A 24,082-nucleotide genomic window follows, 5' to 3' on the forward strand; every position below is an offset into this window, starting at 1 on the left:
CTGTAATCTGGACATTTTGCAAGATGTCACTATCTATTTCCCTACAGTCTATATCTTCCATGTCCTTTTCCACAGTAAATACTGATGCAAAATACTCATTTAGTATCTCCCCCATTTTCTACGGTTCCACACAAAGGCTGCCTTGCTGACCTTTGAGGGGCCCTATTCTCTCCCTAGTTACCCTTTTGTCCTTAATGTAGTTGTAAAATCCTTTTGGATTCTCCTTAATTCTATTTGCCAAAGCTATCTCATGTCCCCTTTTTACCCTCCTGATTTCCTCTTAAGTATACTCCTACTGCCTTTATACACTTCTAAGGATTCACTCGATCGATCCTGTCAATACCTTAAATATGCTTCCTTCTTTTCCTTAACCAAATACTCAATTTCTTTAGTCATCCAGCATTCCCATTTTCCAACTGTCCCTTTACCTGCGAACATCAGCCCCCAATCAGCTTTTGAAAGTTCTTGCCTAATACCGTCAAAATTGGCCTTTCTCCAATTTAGAACTTCAACTTTTAGATCTGGTCTATCCTTTTCCATCATTATTTTAAATCTAATAGAATTATGGTCGCTGGCCCCAAAGTGCTCCCCCACCGACACCACAGTCACCTGCTCTGCCTTAGTTCCCAAGTGTAGGTCAAGTTTTGCACCTTCTCAAGTAGGTACATCCACATACTGAATCAGAAAAAAACCCAAGCTGTTGACATTAATATGACTCGCATTCTTGCTGTCTAGCAAAATTAGCTAACAGGAACCCTATAGGTGAACTCGGACTGCAAAATCCAGGGCAAGGTCTTAAATCTAAAAAGCAATTTTTCCAACTTTTCACAGCAATAATTCTGCTTTTTGAAGGATATGATTTTATCATGGGTGATTAATCGGTTAACCTATTCTCAGGTGCTTTACAATTCTTTCGACATTACTATTTTTTATAAAACTTCTCAAAATTATTTTCACATGGATTATTATTATTAGAAATATTGTTTTTAATAAATATTACTGGATTCTGCTCAGGTGAGCATGAAAGCTGTGTCATCATAAATGAGAATATTCCCTGTGAATGTAAGCATCCAATAAATGTTAAAACATCATTATTTGTTAGGTTTGAAAGCAATTTCCATGAATTCCAAAGTGGAATGAGTGTATTTAACTTATACTAAAGACAACAAATGTTGGAGATCACAGTGGGTCAGACAGCATCCATGGAGAGACAGCAACCTAACGTGTCAAGTCTAACTTTGGAGATGCCAGTGTTAGACTGGGATGCACAAAGTTAAAAATCACATAATACCAGATTATAGACCAACATGTTTAACTGGAAACACTAGCTTTCGGAGCGCTGCTCCTTCATCAAGTGATGAAGGAGCAGCACTCCGAAAGCTAGTGCTTCCAATTAAACCTGTTGGACTATAACCTGGTGTTGTGTGATTTTTAACTTTGTTTCAAATCTAAATGACCTTTCATCAGAGCTGAAGTAAAGTGTGGAAGGGACAGCATTCATACTCTAGTTTGGAAGGGGGAATGTAGTGGGTATAGAATGCTCACGGAGAAAAGATGTTGATAGTCAGATTAAGTGATCGGAATGTGAGAACGGCAGAACAATGTGTTTCTCCTGGCAAGTTAAAAATCACACAACACCAGATTGTAGTCCAACAGGTTTAATTGGAAGCACTAGCTTTTGGAGCACTGCTCCTTCATCAGATGGTTGTGGAGTATAAGGTTGTAAGAGACAGAATTTATTGGAAACGTTTATAGTGAGATGTAACTGAAATTATACATTGAAAATTACCTTGATTGTTTATTAAGTCTCTCATCTGTTAGAATAACCATGTTAGTTTCACTTCTTTTATATGTAAATTGCAAAACTTTTTTTTCACAAGTTACATTCTCAAGTGAACTTTAACAATTGGTGTCAGTCCAGACAATGTATTTGGGTATTAGCACCCCTCTGTGCTACTGTCTGTGCCATAATGTTTAGACTGATTCTAATCTAAAAAATGAATTAACAGAATCTTACATGGATTCATGCAGTTTTTGAGCAAAGTACAATGTACACCCCAGTCCAACACCGGCATCTCCATATCACTTCTCCTGCCAGACTTGAAAGGACAGACAGTCCTCACTGAGATGGAGACATAGAACATAATAACAAGCGAAAAGAAAGGGAAGAAATGAAATGTGGTTCACAATTTAAAGGTGTTGAACCCAATATTAAGTCCAGAAGGCTGTAAAATACCCAGTCTGAAGATGAGATATTCCTCCAGTTTGTGCTGTGATTCACTGGAACACTGTAGCATGCCGAGGACATACATGTGGGTATGCGAGCAGGACGCTATGTTAAAATAACCAGCTACAGCAAGGTCAGGTTCCTGCATGCCATACAGACCAAAGGTGTTCCACAAAGTGATCACCCGTCTGCATTTGTTTTATCCAGTGCAGTGTAGGGTGCAGTGAGTAAAATACACAAGATTGGAGGAGGTGCAGGTGAAATGCTGTTCCACATAGAAAGACCGTTTAGGCCCCTAGATGGTGAGCAGGGTGGAGGTGAGGAGGGAAGGAGTTGCAACTTCTGCAGTTACATGGGAAGATGCAGTGGAGAGGGAGGTAGTGTTGGTGATTGAGGTATGGACTAGGTGTCCCAGAGGTAATGATCCTTGTGAAATGTAGACAGGGGGAGTGAGGAGAAGATGTGTTTGATGATGGTATCCTGTTCAGCTTGTCTGAAATGGCAAAGATCTTGTGCATTGCAGTCCATTTGTAAAAGACCATCATTTTAAAGATGAATATTTAAGAAACAATTTTGCTGTTACAAACTTTTAATAGTCTTGCCTATTATTTGAGAAAGGTCGATTACACAACAATAAGAACAGATTTATTCATTCTTTGAAGAATTTTATCTTTCATGTACTCGGAATAATTCATATAATCCCACAGGACGTTGACAAGAATTTAACTGGAATATGAAGAGATAAAACATCTCAAATACATCACAAAGCAGATAGTAGGTAATTCAGATACAGAAAATCTGAAATAAGAACAGAAAATGCTCAAAATAGTCAGCAGGGCAGGCAACATCTGTGGATAGAGAAACAAGAGTTAACATTTCAGACTTATGCTTTCTGATCTGCTACTTATTTCCATAAGCAGCCACTACCTCTGCACTGTACGCAAGCTGACAATCTCTAATTAGCCAGCAACAGTGCCATTGGCAACACTTCCATGCACTACCCTGCCACCAACACTTTGATCCCAGGAAAGGCCTGCCAATGTCCAGTCAAGTGTCTGATTGGCACTTGATGTAACAGACCTTTCCAAAAGGCTTTCTTGCTGATTCTCCCATAGGCAGGCAAGACACACAGCACCTCCATTAAACTTCACCCAATGTGTTGTTTGCCACATGGAGTTTTTTTTTAAACTACAAAAGAAAGTAAAACTTGCAAGTGACACAGACTGAATTGACTTGACAGTTCTCCAGTATGACCAGTGTATTCATTTTCAAATATTACTTATTTTTAAACTGATTTTTCCCTCTGGGATGTAAATTGTTTGAAATTATCACAGTCATTGTTCTTACTAAATAGCTCTTAATTCACCTCAAGACCTCTCCCATATTGGTTGATGACAAGGCAGAACATAATTTCGCAACCAAAACTCTACCCATTTTTGGGGACAATGTTTTAGCTATTGCTTACCTCCACCAGACAATACCAATCGCTGAACTTATTTTAAAAATACTTTTCCTCTCTTCTTACATGACAAGCAATGAATAGCACATTCTAACCGAAAAATACTCATATCATTTTATTGATGTCCAAACAGAAAAAAAGTGACTTTCTTTTTGCAAACCTGTTGGAATTTAAAAGCAACTTTGGATAACTAACTGCATTTTGAAAGGGATAGTATTGGTGCTCTGAATGGGAATTGGAAATCCAGAAGTAAACTGCACTCATTGTTATCATTAGGCTCATGTTCCTAGGAAATCTAATTGGCAAAATTACAAACATAAAATCTTCCATGAACCAAGGCAAACAGGTTGTATTTTATTAATTAATTGTTTTCCCTTCCATTTTGTACACAATTCCGTTATGCCTTTCAGCATGGACCCTAGTGTTATTTTTGCTTAAAACAGCTGAAAATGGGCATATCACAAAAAATGTCTGTGACTTAAATAACAGAAAATGACTTTCAAAAACCATAAACAGCTGTTTACTTGTTTCACTGGTGTACAGTAATCAATTTCTTCATAAATGTTTTTAAAAATATTTAAAACCTATCTGTGTCTATTCAAATAAATGCTCAATTTTAAAGAATCTTGTGGAACACCTACAAACCGATAGAATGATGAGGCTCCACGAATTATAAAAACCTGGAGGGATGGGAAAGATTGGTTTCCAGCACAATACTTTTTAAAATGGTGCAAAATGGGAAGACTTAAATTGAATAGAAATAGAAGTGCTGGAGAAACACAGCAGCATTTGTGGAGAGAGAAGCTGAATCCTGCATGAGTGCTTCAGAACTGAATACATAACACGCACTTAACATACTTAAAATACACTGAGCACAAGGTAGGCTTGCATTTTCAGAACTTTGTTTTGTGCTCCTTAAGCTAATTTTGAATGAACCTTGCAGGAGCCCTAACATGAGCACTTCTTTAACACCAGTGAATAAAATAAAAAATGCTTTGTCAGATCTGATCCTGCTGAACCTTTTGCATCAGTAATAATTGGCAGAGATCATTATGAGCTGGTTCTCAGGCCAGATTACCCACTCAAACGAACAATAGCATTTTTCATAGCAAACTAACTTCAATAAAGGAGAGGCATTGAGTCACAAATCTAAGTAAAATCTTCAAGGTATGCTTGCACTGCCAGTTTAAGTTTCTGCTTTGGCATTATTGTTAATCACAATGCTTCCCTTGGGAGGTGAACCGAACATTCTCTGTAGGAAACTCTTCCAAACTTGTGCCCAAAAGCAGAATTACTTAGGGCATAAAGTAAATATACAGGTCAAAATGTTTGCAGAATTTTGGGTGTGAGTCATGTACACAAGTCCAATAAACTCAAATTGCCTCAAATACTTTTAGTTATCTATTCACTGCCCTGCCTGAATGCCATCCCACCCAAGATAATAGATCTTTCCTCAGTTGCAAACATTAGGTGCAGCAAAGAGCATCGACAAAGTGGCCAGGACACAAATGCAAGCAAACAACATGGCAACGGATAAGTATGACCTGTCACACCCACTGCAAATTTGTCCTCCATTCTAAGATCTGTGCAAAGCATGTGGTAGAAAAGGACATTTGCCAGCCTATGCAAGAAATTCAAAGATGCAGCCAAAGGCTATAGCATGGAACAACCTAATAAAAGCAGCACAGCAATAGGAGGTATAGTTCGTAAGTTTACAGATGACACCAGAATTGGAGGTGTAGTGGACAGCGAAGAAGGTTATCTCAGATTACAGCATGATCTTGATCAGGTGGGCTAATGGGCTGAGGAGTGGCAGATGAAGTTAGATAAATGCAAGATGATGCATTTTGGAAAGGCAAATCAGGGCAGGACTTCTATGCTGAATGCTAAGGTCCTAGGAGTATTTGCTGAACAGACAGACCTTGGAGTGCAGATTCAGAACTCCTTGAAAATAAAGTCGCATGTAGACAGGATAGTGAAGGCGGTGTTTGGTATGCTTTCCTTTATTGGTCAAAGCATTGAGTACAGGAGTTGGGAGGTCACGTTGAGGCTTCACAGGACATTGGTTAGGCCACTTTTGGAATATTGCGTGCAATTCTGGTCTCCTTCCTATAGGAAGGATGTTGTGAAACTTGAAAGGGTTCAGGACCTAAGGGGTAACTTTTTCACGCAGAGGGTGGTGTGTGTGTGGAATGGGCTGTCAGAGGAAGTGGTGGAGGCTAGTACAATTACAACACTTAAAAGGCATCTGGCTGGGTATAGGAATAGGAAGGGTTTGGAGGGATATGGGTCGGGTGGTGGCAGGTGGGACTAGATTGGGGTGGGATATCTGGTCGGCATGGATAAGTTGGACCAAAGGGTCTGTTTCCGTGCTGTACATCTCTATGACTCTATAAACCTGCACAAACATAAGCTGGTGCACAAAATGTTCACAGGTACACACACACCAGAATTCAGAACCAGAATGCAGCAACCTCCAACCAGAGGATCAAAGGTCTTTCCACATTGCCACCCAATCTTGCACTAAAAAACTGACAAAAAACTCAAGTCCAGGATTGACACAGGAGCTATTGCAAATGTCTCACCACTCCAAATTCTGAAGGACAAGCACTGGGATCATTAAAACTCAATGGTACAACCAACAATGCTGAGTTAGCTGCAAACAATGGGTCACCGATCCCTTGCATTGACACACTAACAAAGCAATTCACCACGGAAACCACAAGTATTTTACCTGGTAGAGTCAAAAAGATCAGCAGTGGCAGAATTACCAAACTGTACGACTTTCAACATGTTGACTATCCAGGAGATCACCCAGTAGACAAGGTAAATGTAAACCAAAGAATATTCAATATATTCAGTCTAGGATTTACAATCAGGTTCACTGCCATAGGAAATTTCAAATATGGTATTACATTTCACCTCAGTGAAGATTAATTCAGTCAACTGGCCATCTCAGAAAATACAGCATTCACAATCAAGAAAACAGTTAAGTGTAAAATGGGTGACATGAGGTGGAAAGGCATATCCGCATTGAGGACCACCACACAGGCGTAATTTAATTATATGTGTGTTGTTACAAAGCTGGTCCTTTTTTCTAAAAGCTGTTCCTTTTCTCAAGGATACCATGTCCTTGTTTTTTTTCAGAGGGGTCATAAAACAATCCAGGCTCTGAAACGTCTGGTTTGCTACAGAGATGAATGGGTATTGGGAAGCCTTTTTGTTTATACGTAAACAGATGAGACTTTAGGCCACAGCTTTCATGTTTTAGAAGTAACCTGTATAATGAAATGGGAGTGGTCAGTCCTGAAAGTTGAATTCTTGTTGTTCGTCAGTTCAGTTCAGACTGCTAGACTCACTCTCCTTCTGCCCTTCTAACTTTGACTTATAAGCCTTTGTTTCATTTTTGCTCTATGTTTAAAGGGTTTGTTTATTGGGACTGTTGCACGTATTTTTTGGAACAACATAATTAAATCCAGTTTGGATATACTGAGTTCAGCGGGTATTCTATATTCTGTTCTTTGTGTTTCATTCCATAATTGGGTGAATAAATTTTGTCTGTTTTAAAATCTGGTAGTCAACCATGCTAACTTACTCTGGGTAATTTTCACTGTACACTTACCAAAACAAGTAGCAAAGTTATGGTATGGGCTGCTACTTAAGAATGTTTTGAGTGGTCTGGCCTAGTCCATAACAGTATGAAAGAAAGATGGTACGATCAGGGTACGATCCTCAATCTCTAAAACTGTCTCTAAAGAGATGCCCACACAAGATTCCAACACTAGAGGAATTGAATCCTACATTCCCAAGAACCAAATTCTTCTCCAGGTTGGATGCCAAATATGGACATTGGTTGGTACACTTAAACAGGGAATCTCAGGAAGTCACTACCTTAAGAACATCATTTGGAAGATATTGATTCCAGAGACTATCTTTCACATCATCTGTCTTCAAGATCTGTTCCAGTGGCACATGAACAGAATTATAGAAAGAGTGACTAGATGCATATGCGTTGCTGATGGGCAAAATTAGTATGATTAGAACCTTCACTCACTGTAGGAATGTTCCACTGCAAAAATAATTGCAAGGCGAATGTAAGAATGAAGACATTTTTGGATCTATTACTCAAGTTGTAGAATCTGTCCTAGGCCAGGCAGAGTCAAAGATGTAAGACAAATGCCTACTCCACAAAATAAAGAAGATCTACAGAAATGCCTTGGATTCTTCAATTTCTTTAAATTTCTCAAATTATGATCTTCTTTTGACAAAACATTTTCATTGGGAGTGACCCTAAAGAAACCAATGCCACTTATATGGCAGAAGGCACAAAAATACCAAAACAACATTGTCAGGACAAAATAGCACCCTGCAATACTATCACCCAAGGAATTCTGGAAGTTGCTTCTTTGCAGAATTGGTTAGGAGTATGTATCATGCAAGATGATAAACCAATTTCATTTCAGGTGCATTGCAAGCACAATCCAATTATTCACGATAGAGCATGAAGCACTTGCTCTTGTCTTCAGTATCAGACGATTCCACACAGTAAGTAATTAACTGCAGAAACCAATCACAAGCAATTGGAAAATATTTGGCACAAACTACTGACAAAAAATATCAGGTTGACGACAGCAACCTCTGGTTAAACTACAGACTTAAGAGTTTGATGTCTACTACAACCTTGGTATCGAAATGATTGCCTCAGATATGCTGAGTAGATTGACAAACATGAACAAAGATACACACATTCCACTGAATCTAAAAATCAACAGCATAGATACTGAGCTGGAAGATGTGCTCAAAATTAATCTATTACATTTTGGTCAGCACATCTATAACCAGCTTCAGTCAAAAACAGCTAACGACCCATAAGTAAAGGCATGGTGAAAGGTTATCACTGAAGATTGGTTTCATGTGATCAAAAGGCTGCCAGATATTCTCAAATGTTTTTGACCTGACAGAGTTAAGCTTGGTATCACAAGAGCAATAATCTTTAAGGGTAAACAAGTACCTGTGCCCAAAACCCACTGCCAAGAAAATTTGCTGCAACTTGTGACGATGCTAAAGCTTTAAGACTTGTTTTGTCCTGGTTTCTTTTAAGAGAGAAATTGAACAGGAAGTGCCGATTTGGCATGTTAAAACCACCTGAGAATACAGCTTGGGAGACTTGGTTTTTTTTTAATAAGAGCTGGAATGGGTGTGGCCAGCTCTTACAGATTAGGATTTCTGAGTTTTGGTTTTTCAGTAGTATCAGAAACTATGGGTAGCCTCAGTGAAGGTCGCCTGGCTGCTACTCTCTCTGAATTTTCTCTTGGTGTTTTTTTTCCCTTCTGGATAGGAGAACTGCATGTGAGAATCTGAGAGCGAATTTTTTTTTTTCCCATGGATGTGTTTATGGAATGTTACTATATTGGAACAGTTAATTAGTAATAGTTACTTTAGTTATTATTCTGTTTAGCTTTCCAATAGAGTTAAACTATTCTAAATTCCTCTTTCTTTGATTGTACTTTAACGACAATGTTTAGATAAATTGTGATTTGGAGGTGCCGGTGTACAAAGTTAAAAATCACACAAGACCAGGTTATAGTCCAACAGGGTTATTTGAAAGCACTAGCTTTCAGAGTGCTGCTCCTTCAGCAGGAGGTTGGAGTTGCGTTCCGAAAGCTAGTGCTTCCAAATAAACCAGTTGGACTATAACCTGGAGTTGCGTGATTTTTAACAAAATAAATTGTGTTTTGCTTAACATCAAGTAGTTTGACTAGTTGCATTGTTTCTGGAACAGACACTTTACATTTCCCTATCAAATAAGAAAATACCAGGGTCTAGGCTTTCCTTCTTAAAATATCTTGAGAGGGTCTGGTCTACTTCATAACTGTACCAACTCACACATAAAAATTTGTGTCCTAAAAATATTTAATTGTTCACTTAATTCTTTTATCTAAATATTGATAAATGTGGAGTAGAAAAATGAACTTGTTGTAGATCTACATTCTAACAACTTCATCTGGAGATTGATAACGTTGTGAAGAAACAAAATGTCACCTAACCCTATGTTTTAATATCTACACTGATTTCCCAAAGTAGACTCTTTTTCTATCACAAATATCCACCTAGCCCATTCACCTAAGGACAGGCCAGGATAAAGTTAATAACACATTTAGATTAAGAATATTGCCATGGACCAGAACCTGTCCTATACAATGCACTTCTTTAGTTATACTGATCAGTGAGAACTTGGAATTTTATGCCAATTAATTTGAATATCATTTTTTGTCAGGGACAAGATGAAATGAATGGAGATATCCTAACTTGTCCCTCTGGTAAATGTTACACTTAAGTTTTGGAAACATGCCCTGCTTCTCATATTTGGTGGAATCTTTTGAAGAAGTAAAGGTAGTCAACCCTTTGTCTGAAATCCAAAAAGCTCCGAAATCCGAAGGTTTCTTTGTGAAGTTTTTTTCTCATTAAAAGGTTGTTTGGCGTGCAAACAGTTAACCCAAGTCCACACCTACTCGATGTGTGTCACTCAGATGCGACGTGGGGGTGAGCATGGGCCCAGTACTGGCAGGCCTCAATATTGTTTCAGGGCCCGTTTTATTCACAGAACAACTGCTGTTTGGTTAGATTTTTTAAAATTTCACCATCAAACTGTCACTTATTCTGAAATTTAAAAAATTCTGAATTCCAAAAACCAGCTGATCCGAGCATTTCGGATAAAGGATTGTGCATCTGTAATAAATTTGGTGGATGATAGAAGATTATGGTAACTATTGTACATCATGGTTTGCCAAAAAGACCTCTATCAAGGAGTTAGACAGAAAGTCATTGCATAAAATCTGTGTCCTGTAGGATTGACAGTCAGATTATAAACTATTCAACAAATTAATTACATTCAAATAGACAGAGTGCAGTTATCAATGGTAGCAGCCAGCAAGGTCTTTGTGTACAATTGGAGTACCTTGTGGATCCATATTAGGAACATTTCTCTCCTCCATATTTATCAATATTTAGATAAAAGATTTGCATGAAGAATTAAACATTCTTATGACAAAAAGTTGTGCAAGGGAGTTGCAATATTAAATAAACTGTGTAAAGCAAATGGCAAATCAATGGAATAGATTCCCAAGTGAGGTGGTGAAAAATTAGATAGTACTGATTCATTCAATGCAAATAATAGATTCATGTCCAAAAAAAATTTAGGATAAGTAATTTGTGCCATGGCATATGCTAAGTATGGCAAATTTAAGAGGACAGCTGATATTGGATCTATTGTGCAAAAGCCTTTTGAGCATTGGGACTTCATTTTGTTTGTATTTATGGTTTGTTTTAACTGATAGAGGTCCATCACCATGATTTCACAATAGATCTTCTATTGTTGTTTAACCGGATTACCAGGAAAAACAGAAGGAGAATTAGAAGGATCCTAATCTTTTATTGCCCCAGCAAGTCGTATCTTCCCACAATCTGGACACATTGAGAAAATGGAGCCAACAGTTGGGGATGCACTTCTGTAGGATAATTTCAACAAGATAAACTTTGGGTCAGGGCAGTACAATCCACATATTTCCCCTGCAGATTACCTACTTAAGAGGATGGAATATGAGATTAATCTCATTATCAAATTAGTTCACAGAACTTCAGACATCAATGAACAATGTCATGAGCTCTACGGTAAGTAAATAGGGTATTAGAATGTATAGCTAGAACAATCAAATGCAGCACTAGAGCAGCAATATTCACCTGCTACAACCTATCAGTATGGTCACATTTAGACTATTAGACCATTTTTTGTGCCTTAATATGGGGAGAGAATCAAGAGTTTGGGATTGTAAAACATTTACCCTTTACATTGCACCCATTACATTTCAATGCAGGTAAAGTACTCTTGATTTGGATTGTTGGAATCTAGGAAGTGCCATTTACACACAGCAACATCCCACCAATAGCAAAACAAAACTCAAACTAGAAATCTGAAACACAAACATAAATTGGTGGAAAAACTCAGCAGGTCTGGCAGCATCCTGGAAGAAGCATCATTTGACCTGAAAGGTTAACTTTGCTTTCTCTCCACAGATGCTACCAGACGTGCTGAGATTCAGAAAACTGCGATGTACTCCCTTGTTTCTCCTTAAGATCGCACCATAAGATTTTTTAAGTCCACCCAATAGAGTAGATGGGGCCTTATCATCTGTCATCTCAACAACAGCACTTTAGCACTGGAGTGTCAGCCTAGATTTCATAATCAAGTCTGTCAAGTGGAGCTTGAATCCACAAACTTTTGATTTGGAGAATGAAACTGCTGACAGTCCTGGACAGCCACCAAAATAATCGCAGTCAAAATTATTAGGCTAAATTCATTAGGTATTTGTTTCTTTAAATGTTAAAGCAAAAACTTTGAAAGAATGTCATTGTGAAGAAAGAAATAGATTCTGTTTAGGTAAACAGGTCAGATGGATAGGTTATTTGTGAAATATAGAGGGGGGGAGAATTTTCAGAAATCACTGCTAGATATTAAAACCAGGCATGGTTTAGGTACCAGTTTATTTTTTTCATAAAGTTATTGACCTCGAAATGAGATTCTCGGACTACAGACTTTAACACATGAATTACCTCAAGACTTTAAAGAGGGACTGGAATGTTTTCTGAAAGTCTAAGGTATCTAAAATGTAAAAGATGGGTGAAGTCTAATTGGAATTAATGATGGCAAATAATGAAGTTTTCTTGATTGATTACCCTCATGTTGAAGGGAAATTTCCCCAGAACTCGGATAGCAAACAGAATTGGAACCACAACCATTTTCTCTTTTTACTGTATTGGCTAATACTAGGTATGAAATTATCCACAGTGCGCCTGCATAATCTTTATTATAAACTCCTTTGGCAGCATGTGGCTGGAGATTCAAAGCAATACTAAACACAGACAACTAATTCATGAAGCACCAATCAGAATAGTTCTACTTTGTGAATGTCTATTTTTTAGCCCCTTTAAAAGATAAAGAACACTTTTTAAAAAAATTTCCTGTGTAAGCAACGGACAGGTTTAACAACTGAATTTAACGAGCCAATAAACTGGTGTACAGTGTAACTAATCTTCCATGTAGTACTGTTTTAAAAATACTGTTTTAAGAATCTCTGGTCTGTTTTTTCCTATTTCCTATTACCGCATCTGAAACTGCTACTTGACAGAAGTTTCTTTTTTATTTACTGGATACAATCTTCAGAATTCAATGCCAAAAGACCATTGCATTGGAAGTAGCCAAGGATAATGGAGATTTATGGTACTGTATTAACAAAATACACATGGCACCCAGTTAGTGCAGTTATTCTTCCAACAGCTGTTACATTTATGGCCCTAAGTGCCTTTGAACCTTTACAGATTTAGTCATTGTGTGTTTCTTGTCTCTTATTTTTTTTTCCACATTAAATTCATGACATCTCAATTAAAGAAACCTGTAATTTAATTGTTTCTGTTCTGTTAACATTCTTTCAAAACTCTTGCAGTTTCAAATAGTATGTACAAAACTCTACCCTGCAAATCTACAGAGGTCCCCATAGTGTTAAGTGCATTAGTCAGGGGTAAACGTAGAGAAATGAATCTGGGTGGGTTATTCTTCAGAGGGTCAGTGTGGACTTGTTAGGCCAAAGGGCCTGTTTCCACACTGTAGGGAATCTAATCATAAAACAGGTCCACAACACAATATTCCCGAACACAGCTCCAATACTTTTATGCATGAATTTTACACACAGGAGCCATGATTTTTACCTTAAACTTGACTTTATGTACAAGTAGGATTCTTTTACTTGGAAAGTTTAAATAACTTTGACCACATCAACAGAAAGAACACCATGTAAAGTGGAGGACATTAAACAAGGCTGGTTTTATCACGCTGCTGAGGATTTTCTATTGGCATAGCACCAGACACATAGAAAGAAATTACTTAGTCCATCATGTTTCTGCTGACTTTTTGAAAATGTGTTCCATTCTTATGCTGTTTCCCCGTATCTCTTTTCTTTCCCCATTTCCTTCTTATGTAGGAATAAAACCTCGCCTTGAAAATTACTGCAAGACCTGCTCCCATCACCCTTTCAGGCACAGTATTAACTTGTTGGGGAAAAATATATTCTGATATGCCACTGGTTAAAGATTATTGTATCGTTTTTGTCCTTTCATTTTTGAAGAAGGGAAGCAGGAAATGAGGTCAAGTGTGGTGTGAATGTGTGATTATTTCAAACTATTAGGGATTTACTTGTGATTTTCTGTAACCTTTTTTTCTTTCATTTTATTAAGTATGAAAACAGTTTCTATAGTGCGCATAAAATCTGCTCATAGGGGAAGGTGGCAAGACAGAATGTAGTTCTCAGGCAAAGTGGAGTTAGATAGAAAGAGATAGCTGAAACTGGTCACACGGATTTTAGGTTATAAAATGCTCTTTATAAAAGTGACAGAGAATCTAGAATGTGCAAAAATTGAATCACTACAATACTATTGTTGGGAGTGAATGATTACACAATAACAACAATAATACACATCACAATACTCCCAATTTGTCTTATATGCATCAAAATAAGAGTTCAAGTATGTTCAGTTCTGCTTATTACTATTTTTACTGATGTTGTTCAGAAATGGAGGTTTTGTCAATAGATCTTGCATACAGATGCAGGATATCTAATAAATTTAAAATGTTTGCTTTGTCACCAGACACTTTTCTAATTAAGCCAGGATATTAAAGACAAACATGTTGCATTACCTCAGTACGTAGATCAGCTAATTTCCTATCCATGTTAGACCTAGCTCCAACTTCATCTTCCAGATCTTCTGAGATCCTTCCAAGCTCATTCTGATGAGCATCACGAAGGAAGGTCAACTGGGTAACAGAAATAATAACATACACTTTAATATAGTCACCGGAGTTGGCCTCAATTAATCACGTTTTGTCGGAGACTAGGCTGAACATTTATCATGCAACTCCCCAAAGCAATCACAGATGGCTTCCTGCAATCATATTGATTTTTTTCTATCCAATTATGTAAAATATGCAACTTCCTACTTTTGCAAAGTACAGCTTTTCAATTGCTATTAAAATCAGACATTTTGTGAACCGGATTTATAATTTACTTGGCATTGGGTAAAAATTCAATAATGCAAAAAGAGAATCACAAGGTAAGGAAAGAACGTAAATTTTGCATGCTAGCCCCGTGGTGTAATGCATTAGTAATTAGAACACAGTTTGGCACTGCAAAATTCAATTTTCAGCCCTGATTAAATGTGAAAATTCAGATTTACACTGACCAGAAAGTTACAGATGTTGACTGGATTTGGATTAACCTCAGACAGTCTGACGTGACACTGCCCACAGAGGAGGTAGATAGCCAATAGATCATCAGACAATTTGCATGCATTCCGACTCTGACCATATTCCAGGACATGCAGTGCCTGCCAATAGGACATGCCAATGACTTTCTGCTGTTTTGATGAGGGAGTTTTTTTTAGTTCAATTTTTAATTTCTTGCTTTAAACTTATTCAAGTTTGCTGCTTCTTGCCTATTCCACCAGCGGGAAGTCACATTGTGACAAAAAATGAGAAAATATTTTTGATCCCCAACTAATTTAAACAAGTAGAATGGAATGAAAGAAAATGAAAAATAATGAAAAGCAAGGCAATACTTGCAATGGCAATGTGGACAATTAGTTATTTTTGCAAGAATGGTATCTGCCTCAATGTAACCATAAAAACACTGTAACCTAAATTGTGGATAATCTTACCATTTGTTTGCTACTAAGAATGAAATAATACTTTGACAGGAACCCTATTCTTAGCTAATTATCCCAAAATTATGGCAGCGATAATAATTTCAATTCTGTAAGAAATTAAATATCAACTAAAAACTGATACTCAAAGGGCAAACATGATTGAAACAACTTGGGTGTATCTCACTTTTATATAGTGCATTTTGGTTTAAATGCATGTATATCAAATACCATCATAAAAATACCCAGTTACTAGTCAAGTATCCAGTCATAAAGTGTCACATATATTTTGTGATATATAATACACTCCAGACTTGGAGAACTATTAGGGGCAATTGACATCAACCAAGCAACAAGAAACAATAATTTTTACTTATTGTAAACAAACTGGTGGATATATTGCACGTAAGTTCAAATGTAAAGCCATCAACCTGTGAAATTCACAGGGAGATTCTCCCTACTTCCTGCTGAAACTGAGCAAGAAATGAGCAGAAACAAAAACAAAAAAAGGAGATACAATGTAACCCTGGGCTGGATTTTACTGCCATTCACTGGGTGTATTTTTAGTGTGGTAGTTGGTGGCTGGGACAGGTAGAATATGTCACGTAGTCAGCCCACCTCCTTCTATTCCACTCCTGATCCATTCCTCACAATACAGTAATGGGAAAAGGTGCCACACTAGGCCACCTTCAATTAGTCCTATTGAGGCCTTTAGTTGTCCAGTTTGTTGGCAATTATGCACCTCAATGTAACTCTACTGCCATAAACATATAAGTACGGTACAAATTTAAAAGGAGCAGGTATCCAACATAAAAAAAGACAGAAGAGTATCCAGATTTAAATATCTTTAAGACATAAGGATTTAACCCGAGACCAAAGTTGCTAAGTTGATTTCCAAAACTGTCAGGGTATAGTGCAGTTATCTTTAAATTCTGTGTTTTCTTTCTAATCAGTTTTGTTTTCGGGCTTTGCTTCACAAGCAGCAGAGAGACAGGGTAAGAGGTAGAGACTTTTTCCAGTCTGTTTCACTTCTGTCATCTGAAATCTCTCCTTCATCTTTTTCCTAAAAAAATCTCCTTTAAACACAAGGTTGGTCATACATCCTGCATGCTGCAGTTTTTGTTTATCAAGCTGGATAATTGTAGGTGACATTTTCATCTATAACAATGTGAAGACTCTCATGATGGTGTAAATTAGATAAAGATTAGGAGTTTGTCACGACTTCAATGGGATAGGGTAGTGGTGAGTCGTTTTATTGCCTTTAGCTAAATGACAATTTCCAATCAGACTGTTTTATTGCTTTCAAGAAACTTGGTCAACTTGTATGGGTTATGTAATGTCTGCAGCCATTTTAAGTCAATGTTTTTGGTTCATTTTTAAAGGTGTTACAGTCTGTAGAAGTCCTAGATATTAAATTAGATGATGAAATTTGAAAATGTGTTGTCAATATTTTATATCACTGTGACAGGAATGAAAAGTACCATCCTTACTACTGAATCCAAACCCAGTAATGTGATTGACTATTAACTGCTCTCTCAAATGGCCTAGCAAGCCACTCAGTTCAAGCATAATTAGGGTTGAGCAACAAAAGCTGTCTTGTCAGCAGTCCCAACGTCCCTTAAAGATTTTTTGTTTAATTACACATCAGTGGTAGGAAGGACCTTGTACAAAGAAGGTTTTGAAAAACATATTTTTGAAAAGGAGGGAGGGCACATCAAGAGGGAACAGGCGCCCTAAAAACGTCACCATCCTATTTAATCGGTCCTACTTGGTCTCCAAACTCCCTTGTGGCTCTCCCAAAACTGCCTGGTCCCTTACCACCCTAAAAAGCCAGGGCTTGCTTCTCTCCTATTCTTATTGCTCTTCAGGAGACTGCTTACAGGCCTGGTATTGCCTGCTCTGATCTCCATTGCTGCTGGGATTGTCAGTGCTTCTGGCCAATCAGATTGAACAGGCCTCCTTGTGAGGTGAAGGTCAAAACCTTTGCCTATCAGGCGGCCCATGGTATGTTGTCACGACTAAAATGCAGTCCAATTCTGAAGATGACTCATATTGGACTTGAAATGTTAACTCTGCATTTCACTCTCCCAAGATGTTCCAGACCTGCTCAGTTTCTCCACCTTTCTCTGTGCTTGTTTCAAGATTTCCATCATTGACAGTATTTTTCCTTTGTCCATTTGATACCGACATTTCTTCCAAGAATAGTGAGCACCATGCCCGGCCATCCCACTACCCCTGTAAAAATCGAAGAGCCTGACCCACCAAGTGCTTTACAGGCAGTGCTTCAGAATTGACTAGAGAGGGAGAGAGAGAGAAAACCCTTGCAGAACTCTAGTGGTGCTATTATCAATGGTTCAGTTGGCATGCCCAATGAGACATGCTGAGCATTAAAATCCCAGGTTCATTAGCTGTGCTGAGGGAATGAAAGTTTACAATCGGACTCTATCTTTAGGGCAAAGTTTATTCCTCGATTGCACCCCAACTGGTTCGCCATGTTGGAACTGTGCACATGTTGACACTGGGTAACAACAGGATATCATGCCATCATGAATAAAACAGACTGATGCCATTCACATCAATACCACCAGCTATGTTTAATATCAAAGGCAGTCAGCAACCTGACAAACTTAAATTCAGCAACAGGAGAAAATAGGTCAGAAAAATAACACCAAGAAAACAAGAGAAGGCTTGGATTTGTAAAGCGCTTTGCAGAATGTCTGGACATCCCAAAGTGCTTCACAGCCAATGAAGGAATTTTAAAGTGTAAAAGTGCAGGAAATATAGCTACGAATTAGTGGACAGCAAGTTCCCACTGACAGTAACTGACATGATGTTCAATTGCTTTGTAACATTAAATGTGGGATTAAGATATTAGCAAAAACACCAGCAATAACCCCCCGGATCTTCTTATAAAAAGTCATGGGATTTTTCACTTCCATCTGAGCAGACATATGCAGTCATAATTTCAAATCTCATTCAAAAGATGGTACTTGAAATAGTGCAAAGCTTCCACAGTCCTGCAACTAAGCATCTTGATTTTAATGTGCAGTGGAACTCAAAGCAGGAACTTTGTGACTCAGAATTGAGATTGTTAACCACTGAGTCACAATTGATACATCAAATATGACAAGTCAAATCTCCCTTATTCACGCACCATGCAAATTACCTGGCATGAAGCAAGCTAGCTATTATGCTAATATAACAGAGTAATGCAGGAACCGAAAGTTAAAATATCCACAAGTAAAGTACCTCCTCCACATTTTCCAAATTTTGTTTTGAAACAGTCATCAGTTTTCTGCCACTGAGTGAAATTGCGTTTCATCAGAGATGTAATGAAACTGGATTTTATTGCCAAGATGATTTCAAAAAGAACGTTAATAAAAGTTTTTTTTAAGAACAGTATTGATTGCAAGATGGTTCCTGTGCAGTTGGCTTCCCAAGAAGTCATAGAGTCAGAGGTGTACAGCACGGAAACAGACCCTTCGGCCCAACTCATTCATGTCAAAACCATGCAGTCTTCTCTGCTGAGAGTGCTCAGGATTTGAGAAAGAGCCTCTGAGGGGTAATTGAAGTGAAAGGGGAATGGATTGCCCATCAGGTTTTGGGTCAGTGGTTTTCCCTATCTGGATACTCTTCGATGGGGCATGACGCCACCAGTGGCCACGCAAAGGCCATCTCCATGAAGCCAAAGGGAGTCATTTTACTGAAATTAAATTGGCTACCTGAATCCAACTTGCCATTGGGAATCTTCCTAGGTGGACACAGTACATTGAGAAGCTGCCCTCTATGGACTCCCTTCTATTTTGCTTGCTGTGCCCACCTTAATTTACAGCCTGGCACCCCATGGCCAGGGGAAATCTACCCATCATCTTCTTATGTGGCCAGGTGCCATATTTTGGTTTGCAAACAGATGGCGCAGTAAAAAATACAAGTTTTACTTTAATAGAAAAAGTGAATGGTTATTCACATCTAAGATGGATATCTTATGAAGGTGCAGGGCCAGCTTTTGAATGGAATATGTTAAGTGGTACATGGTGTGGCACCAACAATCCTGCCGTCCATAATCTGGATAGAGACGGTCAAGCTATGTTGTACAAAGGCAGCATACACACTACCTATATCTCGCCACATGTAGACTTCAACACAAGGATATTATATAATGTTGCAGCAACTGATTATCAGAGTAAACAATACTAAAAACAAATTTAATGGATATCAGCATAAACAACAATAAAAGGCACTTTGGTGCCCCAAGCCCTCAGCAGTTCTTGCTACTTCAAAGTAAATGGCCATAAAGGGTGAGGATATGCCTGGATTCTAGTGGGTGATGCATTGTTCATAATTTCTAAAGATAACTAGTGTAGATCTCTATTTATTGCAAAGTAGCCCAAGGGAGCAGTTCTTACTCAGAATGCTAGCTCTGTGTTTCTCTTCTGTCAGCATTGTTGGCTTGTTTTTATTCTGTGTTATGCTTTTGAGTTAGATGCTGCTGTCAAACATTCAGATTCACAGGACAACCACAGGCTGGGCATGTGTTGAACTGTATCGGCTCAGATGATGGAAATTCATTAGAAAAATGCCTCAGGATGAATTCACACACTAAGCTTTGGAATGTCTTACTTATTTCGCGTCTTCAACCGCTAATTTCGAGAGGTTCACCTCCACCGGGGCAGCAGCAATATTAATTGGCAGCTCTACTGAGTCAAGCAGGAGTCAGTGTGACCACACAGCAATTCTCCTGTCCAGAGGCAGGGAAAAGGATACAAGCAAACACAGGCTTTAGCTCAATTCTCACAAATGCCATCAAGTGAGGCAAGGAGTGGGCAGGCTTTCTTTAACAAGAAAACTGCCTCAAGCTCATATAGTTGACTATGTTTACAGAGAAATGCAGCAGTGAATGTTTTAAATATAAACCAGTCCACTCTACCTCCATCTTGCACAACCAGATTTTGCCCCTCCCACCCTCCCCAACTTCATTCCTAATTGGTTTCACTCTCTCCGAAACTAGTCCTTTGTAGTAAATATGTTCATAATGCCAGGGACTAAAGTTGAGAAAGAGCAAGGAAATCCAAATGACATGAAAGACTGAATTACAGCCTTACATAATGTTGCATTCTTAAATTAGTACTGCAATTAGAAAAATTAAACTCAAATTGTACAACGTACTGCAAAAGTGATGTCCTAGGGTGAATGATTGACATCCAACATTCACAACCATCTTCCTGTGTGCTAGGATGAAAATTTTCCGGGATTCCCACTGACTCCAGATTTATGAGGATTCTTTGGTGCTACACTCGGTCAAATGGAGCCTAAAGGTCAAGTACAGTCACTCCTACCTCACCCCTGGAATCCTGCTGTCCATATTTGGGCCAATGCCAAGTTTTTTTAATAAGGTCAGCAGCTGAATGGCCCTGGCAGAACCCAAACTGATTGCCAAACTTTCCCATATTTTGGCTAACTATTCTTTTCAAGCAGTTTCACAGAGGATTTCAGACCATGGCTTATGGTGACTCTTCTCATACAGTTTTCCACGACTAATCTCATTGATTATGTATTCGGGCACCCTTATTGTGCAAACGTACAATCAGCCAATACAGAAATACTCAGCAGAGCCCAGGCCTTGTGCCACTCACACCATCGACACTATATTTAAAGGTCAGTTGTGTGTCAGTCCAAATGCTGCCAGCTGGAAACTACCCTTCGCCATATACTGCTACAACATTGTTCTCTGAAGCAGACAGCCAGTTCTGCCAAAGGGTGTCTTTGGGATGCTGCTGGATGGGTAGAAGAACTGACCACGGCCAACTCCTTTACTGTGTGCTAACGCATGAGACACACGTGCACTGCATTCAAAGTAACTTGCCTCAGGCGACTGACTGTGTGGAGTTTGCACATTCTCCCCGTGTCTGCATGGGTTTCCTCCGGGTGCTCCGGTTTCCTCCCACAGTCCAAAGATGTGCAGGTTAGGTGAATTGGCCATGCTAAATTGTCCGTAGTGTTAGGTAAGGGGTAAATGTAGGGGTATGGGTGGGTTGCGCTTCAGCGGGTCGGTGTGGACTTGTTGGGCTGAAGGGCCTGTTTCCACACTGTAAAGTAATCTAAGTAATCTAATCTAATCTAATCCAAACAGAAGCATTGGAGTGCAGGTTCATAGCTCCTTGAAAGTGGAGTCGCAGGTAGATAGGATAGTGATGAAGGCGTTTGGTATGCTTTCCTTTATTGGTCAGAGTATTCAGTACAGGAGTTGGGAGGTCATGTTGCAACTGTACAGGACATTGGTTAGGCCACTGTTGGAATATTGCGTGCAATTCTGGTCTCCTTCCTATTGGAAAGATGTTGTGAAACTTGAAAGGGTTCAGAAAAGATTTACAAGGACGTTGCCAGGTTGGAGGATTTGAGCTGTAGGGAAAGGCTGAACAGGCTGGGGCTGTTTTCCTTGGAGAGTTGGAGGCTGAGGTGTGACCTTATAGAGGTTTACAAAATTATGAGGGGCATGGATAGGATAAATAGACAAAGTATTTTCCCTTGGGTCAGGGAGTCCAGAACTAGAGGGCATAGGTTTAGGGTGAGAGGGGAAAGACATAAAAGAGACCTAAAAGGCAACGTTTTCATGCAGAGGGTGGTACGTGTATGGAATGAGCTGCCAAAGGAAGTGGTGGAGGCTGGTACAGTTGCAACATTTAAGAGGCATTTGGATGGGTATATGAATAGGAAGGGTTTGGAGGATATGGGCCGGGTGCTGGCAGGTGGGACTAGATTGGGTTGGGATATCTGGTCGGCATGGAAGGTTGGGCCAAAGGGTCTGTTTCCATGCTGTACATCTCTATGACTCTATGACATTACAATATCCATGAGTTCCAAAATGAATTCTTGAACTTGGTCCAAGAGGAGGTACGATGTGCTGAGGCTGGTGGTTTGCCAATGCTCAATCGCTTCAACAAGAGTTGGAAAAGAAGATTGCCCATGGGACATACAGGGATATGGCGATGAAGGTTGAGTTGGACAAAGGTCCAGAGAAACAAGCAGTGAGCTGGAATTGCCAGATTGCCCCCTTTGAATTTTATGTCAGAACTCACCACCGTCTTATTTCTCAGGAAAGAAATTGGAAGCTACATAGAAAAGAGGCAAGTATAGCACATCATGCAATGTGTGGTAATCGTGGTCCTGATCATGAGTAAGATTCTGAACTCGCCATTTAAAGCCCAAGGGGAAAATCAAAATATTCATTTTGACATCGGTAATCGCATCATTTCCCAAACTGCTTAAAGTAGCAAATAAATTTCACCCATACTCTTTAAACACGTGAAAGGACAATTTGTTTGAACAGGCTTATGCTGGTGTTTATGGCAAAAAGCAGCCTTCTCTCACTCTTCTGCATCTAACCCAAACAACAGAAGCAAGTAGTCCTTATCTCTCTTGTTTAGCTGGCTTCCCCTTAAATGCATCTGTGCTAGTTGTTTCAACTACTCCCTCTGGTATCAAGTTCCACATTCCAACTAATATCTAAGTAAAGAGGTTGCTCCTGAATTACCTATTGGACTTATTAATGACTATAATCTTTTTATGCCTCCTTATTCTGTTCTCCCTCACTAACGAAAGGATATTATCCACATTCATTCTATTAAAGAAATTTGCACTAATTATTCTTTATTATAATTTAAGTCTCTGGATTTTTTTCTGTTATATTCTTGAGTAAAGATTCCATTATTTTGCAGGCAATAACATCGTGGTAATGGAATGATTAAAGGCAATGCCACAATAAAGGCCAGTGCTGAGTGTTCTGCACATACACATGTCTGGTGTATGCGCAATTTTCTGAACTTCCTCTACACACTGGGAAAATTAGCATACACAGCCAATGTGCACATGGACATACGAGGATGACATTGTTATAAGTATGATGTAAAGATGTCTCCCACCCCTAGAGTATGCCATAATATGATGTGAGGAAACAAAGAATGTGTGGGTAATCAGAGGGAACTTGAGAATAGAATGGAAGGTGAGCAGTGAGGTTTGGGAACCTCCAGATGACATGAGAAGCTGTTCACTCTATTGTAGAATCAAGCATACCTTCAAACGGTCCCACCTCCATACCTACAATCTTCACTCACTCTATTGAAGCTCACACATGCACTGCAAACAGAATGTGTAAAAAGATAAAAGTCCCTTATAAAGCCATACTTCGATAAGGTGCACATCCTGAGTCTCAAAAGTGCACAAGTTGGTTTTCCTGCGTCTAATCAAAATTTCAGTCTCTTGGCCTTGGTTGTGGTGGTGACATTCAAGAGACCCGAGTACAATTACAATTTTAAAGGTAATTATAATAAATTTAAGTACAGTTAAAAAGCATGTTGTACAGCAAGACAGAAAATTAATAATCTGAATAAGGTATTGCACATATTTTTCAAATCTGTGAGAGGAATGTCAAGGAAATCATATTCAGCTGGTTCAAATGGTGGGTGTGTCTTTGAAGTATGGCATTATTATAAAATGTCAGTCCAGATGTAAAAGGGAAGCAAAGCCAATTTCATCAATCAAAATCCTTATTAAATTGGATGATATTTGATTGCCTACAGTATGGAAACAGGCCCTTCAGACCAACAAGTCCACACCGACCCTCCAAAGATTAACCCACCCAGACCTATTCC

The 24,082-nt window shown here is 38.8% G+C and overlaps 1 protein-coding gene across 4 annotated transcripts in view; it reads right to left on the minus strand.

The window, feature by feature from the left end:
* The window catches only part of LOC122549141 (coiled-coil domain-containing protein 102A-like), a 564,343-nt gene that overhangs the window by 351,384 nt on the left and 188,877 nt on the right, over positions 1–24,082 (minus strand). For 3 of the 4 annotated variants that reach the window (XM_043688474.1, XM_043688476.1, XM_043688475.1), the window contains one exon: positions 14,434–14,550. The exons of the other annotated variant lie outside the window; for it this stretch is intronic. In XM_043688474.1, the coding sequence (XP_043544409.1) occupies positions 14,434–14,550 (117 nt within the window). The remainder of the gene's footprint in view (positions 1–14,433; positions 14,551–24,082) is intronic. 4 annotated transcript variants of the gene reach the window in all.

This window comes from Chiloscyllium plagiosum, chromosome 4 (assembly GCF_004010195.1).
Source record: "Chiloscyllium plagiosum isolate BGI_BamShark_2017 chromosome 4, ASM401019v2, whole genome shotgun sequence".
Lineage (NCBI taxonomy): Eukaryota > Metazoa > Chordata > Chondrichthyes > Orectolobiformes > Hemiscylliidae > Chiloscyllium > Chiloscyllium plagiosum.